This window comes from Leuciscus leuciscus, assembly GCF_965113295.1.
Source record: "Leuciscus leuciscus genome assembly, contig: HAP1_SCAFFOLD_392, whole genome shotgun sequence".
Lineage (NCBI taxonomy): Eukaryota > Metazoa > Chordata > Actinopteri > Cypriniformes > Leuciscidae > Leuciscus > Leuciscus leuciscus.
In genome coordinates this window covers 24,627-38,706 of record NW_028118347.1, presented here as the reverse complement: position 1 = coordinate 38,706, position 14,080 = coordinate 24,627, and the positions used below count along the sequence as shown (strand labels likewise).

Here is a 14,080-nt window from a genome sequence, read left to right as displayed (position 1 = left end):
CAGATAGCATATTTTCACCTGCCAAAATCACGGTTGAATTAAATCCCTCAAGCATGGTTGATAAATCAAATACTAGCATTATTTTCACAAAATTATAGATTTAAATATCACACATCACATACATGTCTTTAAGATAATTTGCTAAACTATGCTAAAGAGTACAAATAAATAACAGGTGTTTTAACAATGTCTGGAATACAGCATAGAAAAAGACAGATAAGATAGATTAGACATGATGCTGAACACTTGATAGCTCCTCCACACACGCGCGCGCGCACACACACACACATTCACACAAGTTCTTCAGGACAGAGTCTATCAACTGACACCCTCTGTCTTTCTAAAAATCACTATCAGCGTTTGGAGAGCTCATTTCTCACTTCTCAAGACAATTGTCAATGGCTCAATACACTGTGAAACTGTCTTTATTATATTAAGTCAATTTTGATTGGCATTTAAAAGACAGTTGCAGTTCTTTGGATCATCACCTCTTTTAGGGCTGCTGGTATTTTCTTCTGCTTTCTGAATGGAAAGGAACCAGGGGACTTAGTAGGCGAATTACTGGGTTCTTCGTCACCTAATATGAGTAAAATATCACACAGGCTCTTATTTTATAGAAATCAATACAAATACATAAAAATACATTAAAGCAGACAGTGTTTCTGTATGAGTGTGTTTGCATGATGAACCTGAATTGCTCTGCTGCAATGCAGAAAAGCAGAGATCGCAAACTCGCGCAAGGCGATTCTTCATATATTTCAGTGGCTGTTCATTAGTCGAACAGGCCTGACACACAACCTACATGCCAAGAGAAAAGAATGCATGCACACATAAGCATCACTGAACAATTACTATGCAACAGAAAGACTGAAAGAAAACATTACACAAGTAAAAAACAATAATACAATTTTCCTTACAATCACATATAAGAACACTTTCCTTAAATATTTCTTCAAATAAAAAAGTAAAAACTATTTTTAAAATAATATAAATTTTTAATATGAATTATAAAAGGGGCTATATGTATATAATTTTCATGTATTAATCGACAAAGCTTGTAACAAAACTTTTAAAAAACAAGACCTTCCCTGCCATCCTAGGTTTTCAAAAATTAAATTTTTATGTAAAGAATTCGGGATGTTTTTGCCAGGAAAATCAAAAGGATGTGACGTTTAGAACCTCTCTCTTCCTTTCAATGACATATGAAATGAATACAATGTTCAGGATAATGCCGTAAGCTCTGCACTGTATGAGAACTGTTTTGTCCATGCTGCTAAGAAAAATTTACTAAATTAATAACTAATATTTTTTTTCAATGGAAATTAATCAACACTAAACTTACTTAAACTGGACAATGACTTTCTTCTAGAGCTTCTATACAGCCAACACAAACTTTGTTGCATTCATTTCTCACTGTACAGCTGCTTCAACAATCTGTATTGTAAAAAGCGCTATATAGGCTAAATAAAGGAGACTTGATTTGACTTGACTAATGTCAATGTGTCATGCAAAGAAAATGGATTCAAACTATAGTCTCACATAAATACTCTATAGTCTCAAATATACTTTATAATCAATCTATTATAACAGTGTAACTTTAATTACCTCATCTGTCATCATAATGCAGGTGAATTGCAGAGCTTGAGTAAACATATGCACATCGCTATGATCAGATGCTTTTAACTGCTGCTTTCTCACCGCTGTCATTTTTGTTATGTTTATTTTGTTATTGAGAGGAAAGCGCACATATTTACATATTTGTCTAAACATCGCTCTCAGCAGCGTGGACCGAGTCAGGATGTTCTTTAACTGTATGTCGCTGCAAAGGTATTTCCAACTTCTTTTTACTTCTAAGCAAAGAACGGAATAGAAATTCGCCCTGAGTATATGAGGGCCTTGAATCACTTTCCAGTCTCTTGTATATGCACGAGCAATAAGTTGCTGGCTGCAGTTCCCTTAACGGCCACGGGTGTCGCTAGTAGAGTTGTGCAAGAATGACATCAAAACCAGGAAGACTAATTTTCCTATGGGGTTTTATTATGGGGTTTTCAATATACGAATAAAATAAAATCTGTGTTAAACATAAGTTGATGATAGTTCAAGAATTTCATTCTTTTAATGTTGATTTTTTTCTTTATATTAGGTATGATGTTGAATCACCCTGACATTTTTAACTTTCGAAAAGTTTGAAGTTTTAAAAGCTGCAATGGATTGATAAAAATGTTTGCTTGTTTCTTCTATAGGCTATAGAAAATAACATGGAAATATCTTGAGATTGTGTTAACCACAGACCTCTTTTCAGATATTTAATCAAAAACTTATATAAAAACTCATTGACTTTGGGACAATGTAACCGGAAGTTAAAAAATGCTGAGTTTCCGAGTTTTATGACTCATTCATGCGGCACTCTATTACACCTGGTATCAATGTCATCATGCCAGTTCACAATATGCCTGCCAAGCCAGAGCTTGTTCACGTCATGGCCACCACGCCTGAGTCTTCAGCCAAGATGGCCACCACCACAGAGCCTCATCACGCCATGCAAGTTTCCCCATATGTTTTTCTGGGAGGGGACTATAGGAGACAAGCTCTTGCGGATGCAGAGCTTGGTTCACTGCTAACCTCCTCAACGCTCTCAAGCCCAGCACTCCCAAGTCCAGTGGTCCCAGAGATCCTACCACTGTCAGCTGCACTCCCTATTATGGGGATCGCTCACTGGTGTGTTTGGGCTCCACACACCTCTGCTCCTCCAGAGGCCGTCCACAAACTCTCTGTGCCTCATGTCACAGCCACGGAGGCCGTCCACAAACTCTCTGTGCCTCATGTCACAGCCACGGAGGCCGTCCACGAACTCTCTGCGCCTCATGTCACAGCCACGGAGGCCGTCCGCAAACTCTCTGTGCCTCATGTCACAGCCACGGAGGCCGTCCGCAAACTCTCTGCGCCTCATGTCATGGCTACAGAGGTTGTCCATTCCCCCTCTGGCCTTCCAGACCAACCTCTGCTCAACAGTCCATGGTTTCCGTCATTACTCTACGGCCCAGGTCTGCCATCACCCCATGGTCCATGTCCACTCCTGCATCATGACCCTCTGCTCCATGGTCCAGGCCCGCCACTGCTCCACGGTCTAGGTATACTATGGCCTCACGGCTCATGCCCACCAATGCTCCACAGTCCAGGTCCACTGCCATGTTATGATCCGGGCCCAATTCCCCTTCATGGGCCTGGCTCTTCTTCCCTTCCCCTAGACTGCCTCTGTTCCACCACCCTCCCAGACTCTTGTTTGGGTTTTGTTTTTGTGTGGGTATTCCTGCAAGACGTCAGGTGCCGCATTTTTTGGTTTTGTTTGTTTCATGTTTAATGTCTTTTATTTTGGTAATTTGCCTTTAGTCATGTCATGTGATTCCCTTTTCCCTCATGTGTTCTTGCCATGTGCTCCCCTTGTGAATGTGTCATGTTGTCATTGGTTGATGTGGTCATGTGGTTTCTCAGTTCTGTTCTGTCATTCTCCTACGCTGTTGACATAGTGTAAACAATGCAGCGCTTCCTGGTTCTACGTCAGACCGCCGCCTCACTATTGGCTAGCTCCTGCGTTAGCATCACACGCATGTCGTGGTGCTCACGTGACCAGTGTTGGCCAATAGTGAGGCGGCGTTCTGAAGTAGAACCTGTAAGCGCTGCGCTGTTTACACAATTTCAACAACGTAGGAGAATGACGTGGAAGAGAAGAGATTGATGAATAAAGTCATTATTTTGGGGGGGGGGGTTGCGCACAAAAAGTATTCTTGTCACTTCATAACATTAAGGTTGAACCACTGTAGTCACATAGACTATTTTAACGATGTCTTTCCTACCTTTCTGGGCCTTGAAAGTTGCAATGACGTTGCTGCCTATGTAGGGTCAGAAACATCGGATTTCATAAAAAATATCTTAATTTGTGTTCCGAACATGAACAAAGGTCTTACGGGTTTGGAACGACATGAGGGTGAGTAATCAATGACAGAAATTACATTTTTGGGTGAACTAACCTTTTAAGTCCATGTTTCAAGCCAGATCTTTGTTTATTTTGTATTTTGTTCATGTTTGTATTAAAATAAAACTGCCCTTGGGTTCACCTGCAACTCGCCTTCAGTGGACTTATGTTACACCGAGATTCTTCATGTCAGTGAATAAATACATAGATTCGCATGGAATGATCGTGTGCTTTAATGGTCTGTTGGTAGAACTTTTGTGTGTGTCAAAGAGGTTCTGGGTTCTAATCTGCCCTTGTTTTGTTCTTTTCTAAAGAACGAATTTCTAATCAAAGAATTATTTGTATTAGGTACATCCTTGCCGCAAGATGTTTCAAAAAGTGGTGGGGACAATATCGACCCTGGCAAAAAGTGGTGGGGACATGTCCCACCCATCTCACCCGCAAATTATGCCTATGACAGAAAGTGTTTTTGAGTGATTGGATCACACAGTGGACATGCATCGCCACACTGGTTTTGCTGCTTGTGATCAGATTACCAAGAATGGAATTTAATATCAGATGTAAATGGGGTCTAAAGGGAGCAAAATCTTCTCACCTTCCCACAGGCTCTGCAATGGTGGCGTCTCCAGGCAAGGGTGAACTCAGAGGTGCAGATCATACACATAGTGACTCTGTGATCTGGGATCCATATTGGGCGTCTGGTTCCCAGCTGGGCCTTAATGTCTACAACGTCTTGGGTTGCCTGGAAAGTTTCATTGATTTAGTTTACAACAAAATTGCACACATGAAGATTATTATAAAGTTTATGAGTCAGTTTACCATCTCAGGGTTTCTAACTGAGGTGAAGGTGGTCTCTTTCTTGGTATAATCGTTGATTGTAGAAGAAATAGCCTGTAGCCACTCATCTCGACATGCAGCAGAACTTTGCGGATAAAACCATGAGAGTTTGTAAATCAGAAACATACACATTCAATTGTATGAATTTGTTATGGGGCATGAAATAAATAAGGCTCAGTATTCACATGGAGCAAAAAATATTAAAAAAAAATTTGCAAAATATATAAAAATTCTATCATAATTTATTTACACTTTTGTCATATACCAAGTAAGGAATAATTGATAACGGGCTGTTTAATCATAAGAAAAATAAGGCACACCCGAGGTGGTAATGCAGCCACTACGTGAAGCAGATTACACCTCGGGTGTGCATTATTTTTCTAATAATTCAACGGCCCGGAGTCAGTTATTCCGCTTATACAACAGTTACCACACCTCAAAACATTGTTCAGATGATTTATTTCAAGACATTTGTTTGTCAGGTTTTTGTCCTTGTGTGTAGGACTAATTTCTCCTTACGACCTTCCAACCTTTTGTGGATGACCCTGAATACGTTGTTGGATGATTTGAATTCCGATTGCCCAATGATGTTGTATTTGGATTTATGGCGGTTCAGTCCAGCTCTTAGGGAAAGACAACTTGACACTGAATACTCTGCGCTGGACTGGTTTCAGACGGTGGCATAGAAAGCTCGCAGCTGGGCATTTAAAGTGCCTGTCCCCTCTCAATCTACTTTTTTTACCTTAAGCCAGTCGTTAAAAACATTGACAGCCCAATCTGTTGTTTTGTTGGTTTTTCTTCATGTTTTTCACCTTCGAGTCTGTCCAGCTGTTCTTCACTGATTATTTTATGTCTTTTGTTGTTGCCGGCTGCCTTCGATGTCCACTTCCTTTTATTTATTTTTTTCATCTGGACTTTCCAATACTGCTGTTGCCCAGTAGTTGAAATGATCATGTTCATAAATATTAAAATTCACTTTCAAAAAATCTAAATTGTTATGTATATGATATGATATGACGCAGCGCCTGAAAATAGTTCCCAGCTCCTAGCCTATTTTCAGGCGCTGCGTCATATCATTACGCCTGCTGCACCCATGGTGCGGCAGCAAAGTTTCTTGATTATTACGCAGGAATGAGAGTATAGTTCCTAGCCATATCAGCCAAGAAAATCGCAACTTTTCATTTTCCGCCATTCTTAGTACACGATGTAACTACAGAAGAGTCAAGTTTTAAATAGGAAAAATATCGAAACTCTTTGGTCATTTTTTTGAGAGAGATGCTAATGGTCTTGTCCGATTCAGTGATCTATGCTACCGCCAGACCCGGAGTTCGGCTGAATGGATTCAAAAACGGTAAAACTCAACTGTTTAACTCTGGGGGAGTTGTAAAATGAGCCTATTTCCAAAAAAAGTGGAGTATCCCTTTAACTACGCGAAGTGATATGGAACTGTAATGCGGTCAAGACCTGGAACGACTTAAGCCGTGCGCTTCCCTAAAAAGAATTGCACACCTTAGAACGTTCGTCAGCTAGTCAGATTCAGGCATAGCATAGTATAAACCTGTATAACTTTCTTGCTTCTGTGGAACAGAGGATATTTTGAAAAATGACTTTCCCTTGTCCATACAATGTTGTCACTGACAAAAGAACATTCTTTAAAATTTATTTAGTGTACATGTAGGTTTGGTACAACATAAGGGTGAATAAATAATGACAGAATTAGATTTTTTAATTTTTTAATTTTTGTGAACTTTAAGAGTAAATGAATGGATAGCACAAAAAAAATAGCGTCACATCATCGACCCACATGATTTAAAACTCATTAAAGATTCTCACCTGGCAGATAAAATGAAAGATCGTTCAACACTCTCAATGTTCAGCTCATTTTGATACCCCTCTTGACTAGGTTTACTAACCTGAGGAAAATACAGATAATAACAGAAAAAAAGACAATATGAAATTTATATAAATATTGCACTTTTTACTAAAATTATAGATGACAATTGTTTAATTATTTCATTTTAATATGATAAATTTAGAATAAAGATCTCACCTTCATCCCAGCCAATGACAGTACGTTGTTCAGTTTGAAATTGCCCGATGCTACTGGCGTGGTATAAAGAAGACTATCATTTGTCTGTTCAAATACAATAGAAATACATTTTTATAGAGCAAGAAAAAGTAACAAAGGTTTTTTTAATGTTAAAGATATTGAAAAAAAGTACCTGCGCAAAAGTTCACATAAAATAAAAAAAAACACCACAAGTTCTGCCTTTGATTCGATTTTCTTTTCTGTATTCTATATATTCTATTGTTCACTAATACTATCATCTAACATACTAACATCTATGAAAAAATTAAGTCCTATGGTAAAATGAAGCCCTGCACACTGAATAGAGTGTTTCACTAGGAAATATGTCTCATATACAGTTGCATTGTGAATATTGTTTCATGTCATTTTTAATAAAATTGAATGAGAATTGTGACAACTGTCACTTACTAAGAAGAACATTCTCGGCTGCATCACTTTCCTGGAGAGCTTCATCAGGATCCCTTCCTTTAACAAAACCTAAAGAAAGATATATTGATATATTTCAAAAGCATTTACTGTTGCAAATAGTTCAACAAGAGTGAACCGTTGTTGTTAACCTACCCTTCCTGGTTGGACAATCACATGATTCCCAATTAAGCGGCACTGAACCTCATAGAGCTTCTGGGAGTTATCCTGTTTGAAAACAAAAATTTGCTTTTCTCAAGATTTACCAAGAAAAGTTATAGTTATTTTAGAAAGTAAAAAATGTATTCTGAATTACCTCTTGTCTTACGAATTCATTGGCATGATTAGCCACCTCCTTTACTATCACTAGGGCAGCTGTAAAGATTTATAAAGATTTAAAAAAAAAATCCATATAATAGAAGATTCAGATCAGGTTTTCATACTGTATGTATTTAGATGATTTAAAGGTGTGCCTAATAATGGAAGATTTCGAGAGCTTTTATTTTCACCTTCTGCATCTCTGTAGTCTGGAGATTCTTCATCTAGATTGTTCAAATAATCTGAGGAAAAAATTAATATTTAAAAATATTATATATATATATATATATATATATATATATTATAAATATGTCAAGTCTTTAAAAATGTATGCATTTCAAATATTTTTTATTTTATTTTTAAAATAATAGTAAACAATAAGAAGTTGCCATTTCACTAGCTCATTTTTAATAAGAAACTTAATCCAAACTTTTACCCAGAAAACAATCACGTGTTGCAAATGCTGCCTCCATGATGCTGCCTTTAGTTTCAAACCAATAAAAGTTGACTGTAATGTAATTCTAATAATCTACAATAATCCTTAGTTACTTATGTAATCAAGTGCATTAGCATTAATAAATACATTTTTTACATTTTTGTATCATTAAGCCTCTACTGCTTACACAACACAAAACATGTGGCCTGTGGAGCACAAATCAGATTTCTGCTTTGTAAATCTGATTATGTGTTTGCTGTAGTAAAATAAAAGCATTAACGCCAACATACCCGACATACCACACAAAAATGTTCTGAAAGCAGGTCCTTGTGTTTAGATATTTGGATGTTACAACTGGCCATCTGAAAGTGTCCTTGTTTATGGCGTTTGTGTATACATAATTAAATAGATAATATACTATAAATGATCTAAAGGACTTACCTAAGTCAATAAATGTATGAGGTGGCAAGGTGGTACACACGGGGTAAAACCAGCACGGGACAAAAGACACACAGTATTGATACAAATATTTTAGCTAAATTAATATGCTTTTAATAATGTCTAAGTTGATACTTGTTCAAAACAATCACTTTAGCAAAGTTTGTACTATTTTTTGGTTTATTTTGATAAATTAAATAATTCATTTTTGTTCAATAAATATACTGTCATCAAAATATTCATTTAAAAAATACAGAAACAAAATTATTTCAAAAATATATATTCTTGAGACCTTTGTCTCAAAATATACTTAATAATTTAAGCAATTCTCAATTGCTACATAAATCATTGGGAAAAAAAACATAAAATTTTAGATCAAATTAGCGAAGAATCAAATTTGCCGCATTCAAGTCAAGGATCAGCCAAATTTCCACGTTCATCATCAAAAGCCGTTGTTAAGAAGAATCAAATTTGCCGCATTCAAGTCAAGGATCAGCCAAATTGCACGTTCATCATCAAAAGCCGTTGTTAAGAAAAGTGCTTAGCTGAATTTTGTGCCATCTAATGGTTTAAAAGAGAATAAAGTCAAATGCACCTTTTACCCCAGTGTGACTTTAGACCCGTTGTATCCTAGATAATATAGATTTATTCTGTATAATATTAAATTAAATGTCTAATACTTCCATAGTTCCATTTAAGATTAGGCAGCTCAGAGAGTGAGGGAGAGCCCACTGCGCATCTGCCAAATCAGACAGTTACAGGTAAAACTGTTAAACTGGCTGACAGTAAAGGAATAGAGGATGCTAGCGTGTGATAAGAAAGATAGACTTTAAATTATTTAATTGGTAATTAAAACAACATATACTGATTAAGCACAAAAGCCTAATTGTATTTACAATATGATTGTAAAAGGTTTGTTATTCATTCTCTATATTAAGATGATACTGCCTCCGAGTCAACCTCTTTATAGTGCCCTCTTTTTTGGTTTGGGCCACTGCCCCTCAAAATGTCTGTGCATGACCCAGCCATACAATTCACCAAACTAAGGTTCAATTCTGATTTACATTTAAATTTTAATTTGAATCTGATTTGATAGTCAGTGTCCTTTTTGCTTGCATATGAAAGATATTCTCTCTCTGCTAATAATGTAAATGACTCAGGGCAGTGTTTCAGAATCATTCAAACTGGTACCTCATGTGTTAAGAATCAATTAATAAAAGGGTTTTTTTGTGTGTGTGTTTTTTGTGGGAATCTACCCGCTACACTGGTTATGCTGTATATTTTTAATAAGCAACATCCAGGCAACTGCGTTGCGCTAAAAACCACTCAGAGCACTTTAGAAACTGCATAGCAATGTGCTAAATAGTCTTGGAGCTCAAACATGAATTGGCTAAACCGACCGTCTGTCAGCTGTCTCACGTCACCAAGGTCAGAGAAATCCCATCACATAGAGCCTCTTTCACCTAGATATGATCATATAGAGTCAGTGTCTGTTCCCCGAATTAGGACATACAAAAAAACTTCCAAACCCATCTATGGGTAAAAATTTAATTGATGTTCAACAAATAAAAAATAGATAATACAAATGAGCAAATGATAAAGCTTGGGTTGCTGAATATTCGATCCCTTACTTCAAAAGCACTTATTGTTAATGATATGATTACAGACTATAACCTAGATGTGCTGTGTTTGACAGAAACCTGGCTAAAACCAAAAAATTACATTACTTTAAGTGAGTCCACCCTCCAAGATTACTTTTATAAACATGAACCTCATCTGAAAGGCAAAGGGGGAGGTGTTGCTGTAATTTATAGTAATATTTTCAGAATTACTAAGAAGTCTAGAATAAAGTCGAAACGTTTCGAGAATAAAGTAGAAACGTACCAGAATACAGTCTTCTGTAGAAGTTGCGTGTGTGTGCATTCATAATGGCGAGCGTCCACTGGTGCATAGGACGTGCTTCCAATTCTGAATTTTTTGTGTGTGTTTCTCAAATATAATATATTATATAATATAACCACTGGTGGTGGTTGAGGAGAGATTCTCTGAAATGATTGTAAAGCGCTTTTAAGTGTAGGCCTACAGTAAACATATGAAAGCGCTATATAAATGCCTCATTCATGCATTCATTCAGCTGGATATCTTGATCCAGTCTGAAAAGTGTTTTCGCCTGTAGGCTAAAGTCTATTTCGGCGCAATATATTTTATAACGTCCTATAGCCTATGCCATATGTTGGTAGATTTTCCTTTTCTTGAAAGGCAAGATAAAAGTAAAGCTATTATTTTGTGTAGTTCCAGTTCACACACACATACACACGCACGCACACGCCTGTGCGGCAATGTGAAATAACGGCAAGCACACACGCAACTTCTACAGAAGACTGTATTCTCGAAATGTTTCGACTTTATTCTCGAAATGTTTCGACTTTATTCTCGAAATGTTTCGACTTTATTCTCGAAATGTTTCGACTTTATTCTCGAAATGTTTCGACTTTATTCTCGAAATGTTTCGACTTTATTCTCGAAATGTTTCGACTTTAATCTCGAAATGTTTCGACTTTAATCTCGAAATGTTTCGACTTTATTCTCTAAATGTTTCGACTTTATTCTCGAAATGTTTCGACTTTAATCTCGTAATGTTTCGACTTTAATCTCGAAATGCTAGATTTTTTTTATTTTTTTTTTACGTTTTTATTTTATTTTACGTTGCGGTTCAGGGCTTCCGTACAATATAGTAACAGTGGCTTGTATTAATATTTATTGTATAGGCTTTTCTAATCAATTCGTGCAACTAAACACAGATATGTATGTGTGTTCATGTTTAATATTTCCTCCATAATTACGTATATACTGTATTGTAATATTTTTTTTGTTAGGTCTGTTACCTTTGTCGGAAGTGTGCAGTAGACACACCCACATTAACAATTTCAATATATGACTTATCCTTTCCGAAAAGACCATAAACATTACAGACAACATCTGAAGTAACAATTAATTTACATACATATATAGTAAAACTAATCCTGTGAGACTGAGACGCTGCAAATCGGGTGATTTTAGATCAACGATTGGCTGTAAATCAATGATGCCCTCTGTCGGTAGGGAATTGTAAGATGGCCGCTCGAACACTTCCGGTGGCTTCACCGCCTAATGGCAGTTTAGAACGCAATGAACAATTCAGTCATTATAGGCCTACAAATCAGTGCTAGCAACTGCAGTGAGCTAAAACCTCTTACCTCTTAACCTCTTACGTGTACCAAAACCACACTTACTGCATGTTGTGCTAAATACCATCCAGAATACCTTAGCAACCGGATAGCAACAACCTGCTAACCATCCACAATACCCTAGCAAACTGCACTACAATGTGTTACTAATTGAAACACCACATAGAACAACACAACCTGGCCAAAAAAATTGTTGCAACCAAGTTCATTTCAGTTCAGTTCAATAACTGTGTTAAGTTCATCAATTGTGAAATTAGTTCAATTAATTTATAAAGCAGCTTTGCAGAAAACAGTGATGTCATCTTCCAGCTCAGTTCAGATCTCATCCAAAAGTGTCAGTTCAGTCAAACACACATTGCAAAGTGCTAAAAAAAACACACTAAAAACACCTTAGTGACAGCATGGCAACAAGCCAACACACTGGCAACTGCACCACAAGCAATGTGCTGAAAAAACTACTCAGAAAACCTTAGCAACCACATAGCAACACCCTGGAAACCACCCCACAATAACCAAAGTGTAAAAATTCTCACCAGTTAGGAGGAGTTGATATTGGGGAATCCTCTGGATAGGTTTAAGCATGTAATGTTTCACTGCGAGGTTAGCGCAGCACGGATTGCTCTGTATCATTGAGAAAGTAAGACAGAGAAAGAAAGACAGAAGATTAATTTTTGTTAGTACCCTAGTGAAAAAATTGTATACTTAAGCACAATTTATTCATATGTATTTTAGTATAACTAAATGTATTTGTGGCCCACTATAAATAGGTATAATTAAAGTCTGTTCAATTGGAACAACTAATTTTGTACTAAATGCATTTTAGTTGCACCTAATAGCGAACATTTATCTAGGTTAAAGTTAGAGCGGCCATGCCAGACGGATAAGTCTTCAGCATTTATGGTGTTTACAAGTCATGTCAGAAAGAACGTATTTACGCATTTAAATGTACATTAAACATCAGCACAACTCGTAATTATGAGTTTTGGTAACTTGGGTTTCCGAGTTAGGTGCGTGACGGTGAGAAAACAGGTCAGAGTCTGCCCCAGTGAAAAAACCTATATTATAACCTAATATTATAATTAAACTTTATTTGGAGTTCTTCTTTATTACACAATGCATATTTCTTAATATTAGCCTAAAATGTGTTTAATATCACTATTATTAAGGATAGTATGATCACTATATAATTTAAATGCAAGATATTTAAAGTGTACCTAAAGTATAGGCCTACTTGCAATAGTTCCACTTTAGCACAATCAAATATACTTCTTTAGTTGGACCTCAGCATTATTTACGGATAATTAAAGTGCATTTTGTACAAAATGAGTTGTTCTAATTTAGCAGACTTTAAGTAAACCAATTTAGTATTCCAATTGCAGGGTATTTATATTACATAAGTAAATAAATATGTAACTGCATTTGAAGTATACTTAGCATAAAATAAATGTATTTCAAATACATTTTAGTATATTTATTTTTCACTAGGGTAGTTTTTAAGAATGTAAAAAAAAAAGAAAAAAAAGAAAAAGAAAAAAAACACCCAAGAGACTATTCACATCACTACAAAGGCATTTAGGTATGAATTAAAAACAGGTCGGAGTGGTTCTAATACCTCAAACTCTTTGACGACTTTGGCAAATGCTGGGTTTTTCCGGCAATGCTCTTCTAGAAGTGCCACATTCTTGTCGAACTCACAAATATAATTGGAGTACATTTTGAGATAAGGTCCTTTCTTCACAAATATATCTGCTACACCACAATGCTTGTTCCTGTTTGAACAAGGAAACTTCTATAAATAGACTAGTTCACATAAAAATACAATCTGGCATCATTGTTTACACATGTTGTCTAAACCCATGGAACTTGAGATCATCCATGGAACTCAAAAGATATTTTGAAGATTGCCCTTTTCGAATCATTCAGACCAGTTTTGTGAACAAGATCAACTTATTTAATTGAAAAGACTCAAAATAATGTTGACCCAAAAGGACAGAGCAGGCCAATTCATTTTTAAATATTCATTTTTAAATAAACCCTTTAGTTTTTATCAATAATTTGGTCACACTTTAGTTTAGTTTAATTCTCACTAACTACGACTTTTGCCTCAATAAACTCCTAATTACTGTTTATTAATAGTAATAGTAGTTAGTAAGGTAGTTGTTAAGTTTAGGTATGAGGTATGATTGAGGGATGTAGTATATGGTCACGCAGAGTAGGACATTAATATGTGCTTTATAAGTAGCCTACTAATAAACAGTCAATATCTTAGTAATATGCATACTAATAAGCAACTAGTTAATAGTGAGAATTGGACCCTAAACTAAAATGTTACCAAAAATTTTGAATGCCATTTATTT

The 14,080-nt window shown here is 36.2% G+C and overlaps 1 protein-coding gene across 1 annotated transcript in view; it reads right to left on the bottom strand.

The window, feature by feature from the left end:
• LOC309491631 (FYVE, RhoGEF and PH domain-containing protein 6-like) overlaps positions 1-14,080 on the bottom strand; it is a 33,466-nt gene that overhangs the window by 3,295 nt on the left and 16,091 nt on the right. The window contains exons 6-17 of the mRNA XM_082190685.1: positions 13,336-13,492; positions 12,257-12,344; positions 7,814-7,864; positions 7,621-7,679; positions 7,461-7,532; positions 7,308-7,376; positions 6,861-6,944; positions 6,644-6,723; positions 4,793-4,895; positions 4,569-4,715; positions 690-798; positions 489-577 (exon numbers count right to left, since the gene is read on the bottom strand). Coding sequence (XP_082046811.1) covers positions 489-577; positions 690-798; positions 4,569-4,715; positions 4,793-4,895; positions 6,644-6,723; positions 6,861-6,944; positions 7,308-7,376; positions 7,461-7,532; positions 7,621-7,679; positions 7,814-7,864; positions 12,257-12,344; positions 13,336-13,492 — 1,108 coding nt within the window. The remainder of the gene's footprint in view (positions 1-488; positions 578-689; positions 799-4,568; positions 4,716-4,792; positions 4,896-6,643; positions 6,724-6,860; positions 6,945-7,307; positions 7,377-7,460; positions 7,533-7,620; positions 7,680-7,813; positions 7,865-12,256; positions 12,345-13,335; positions 13,493-14,080) is intronic.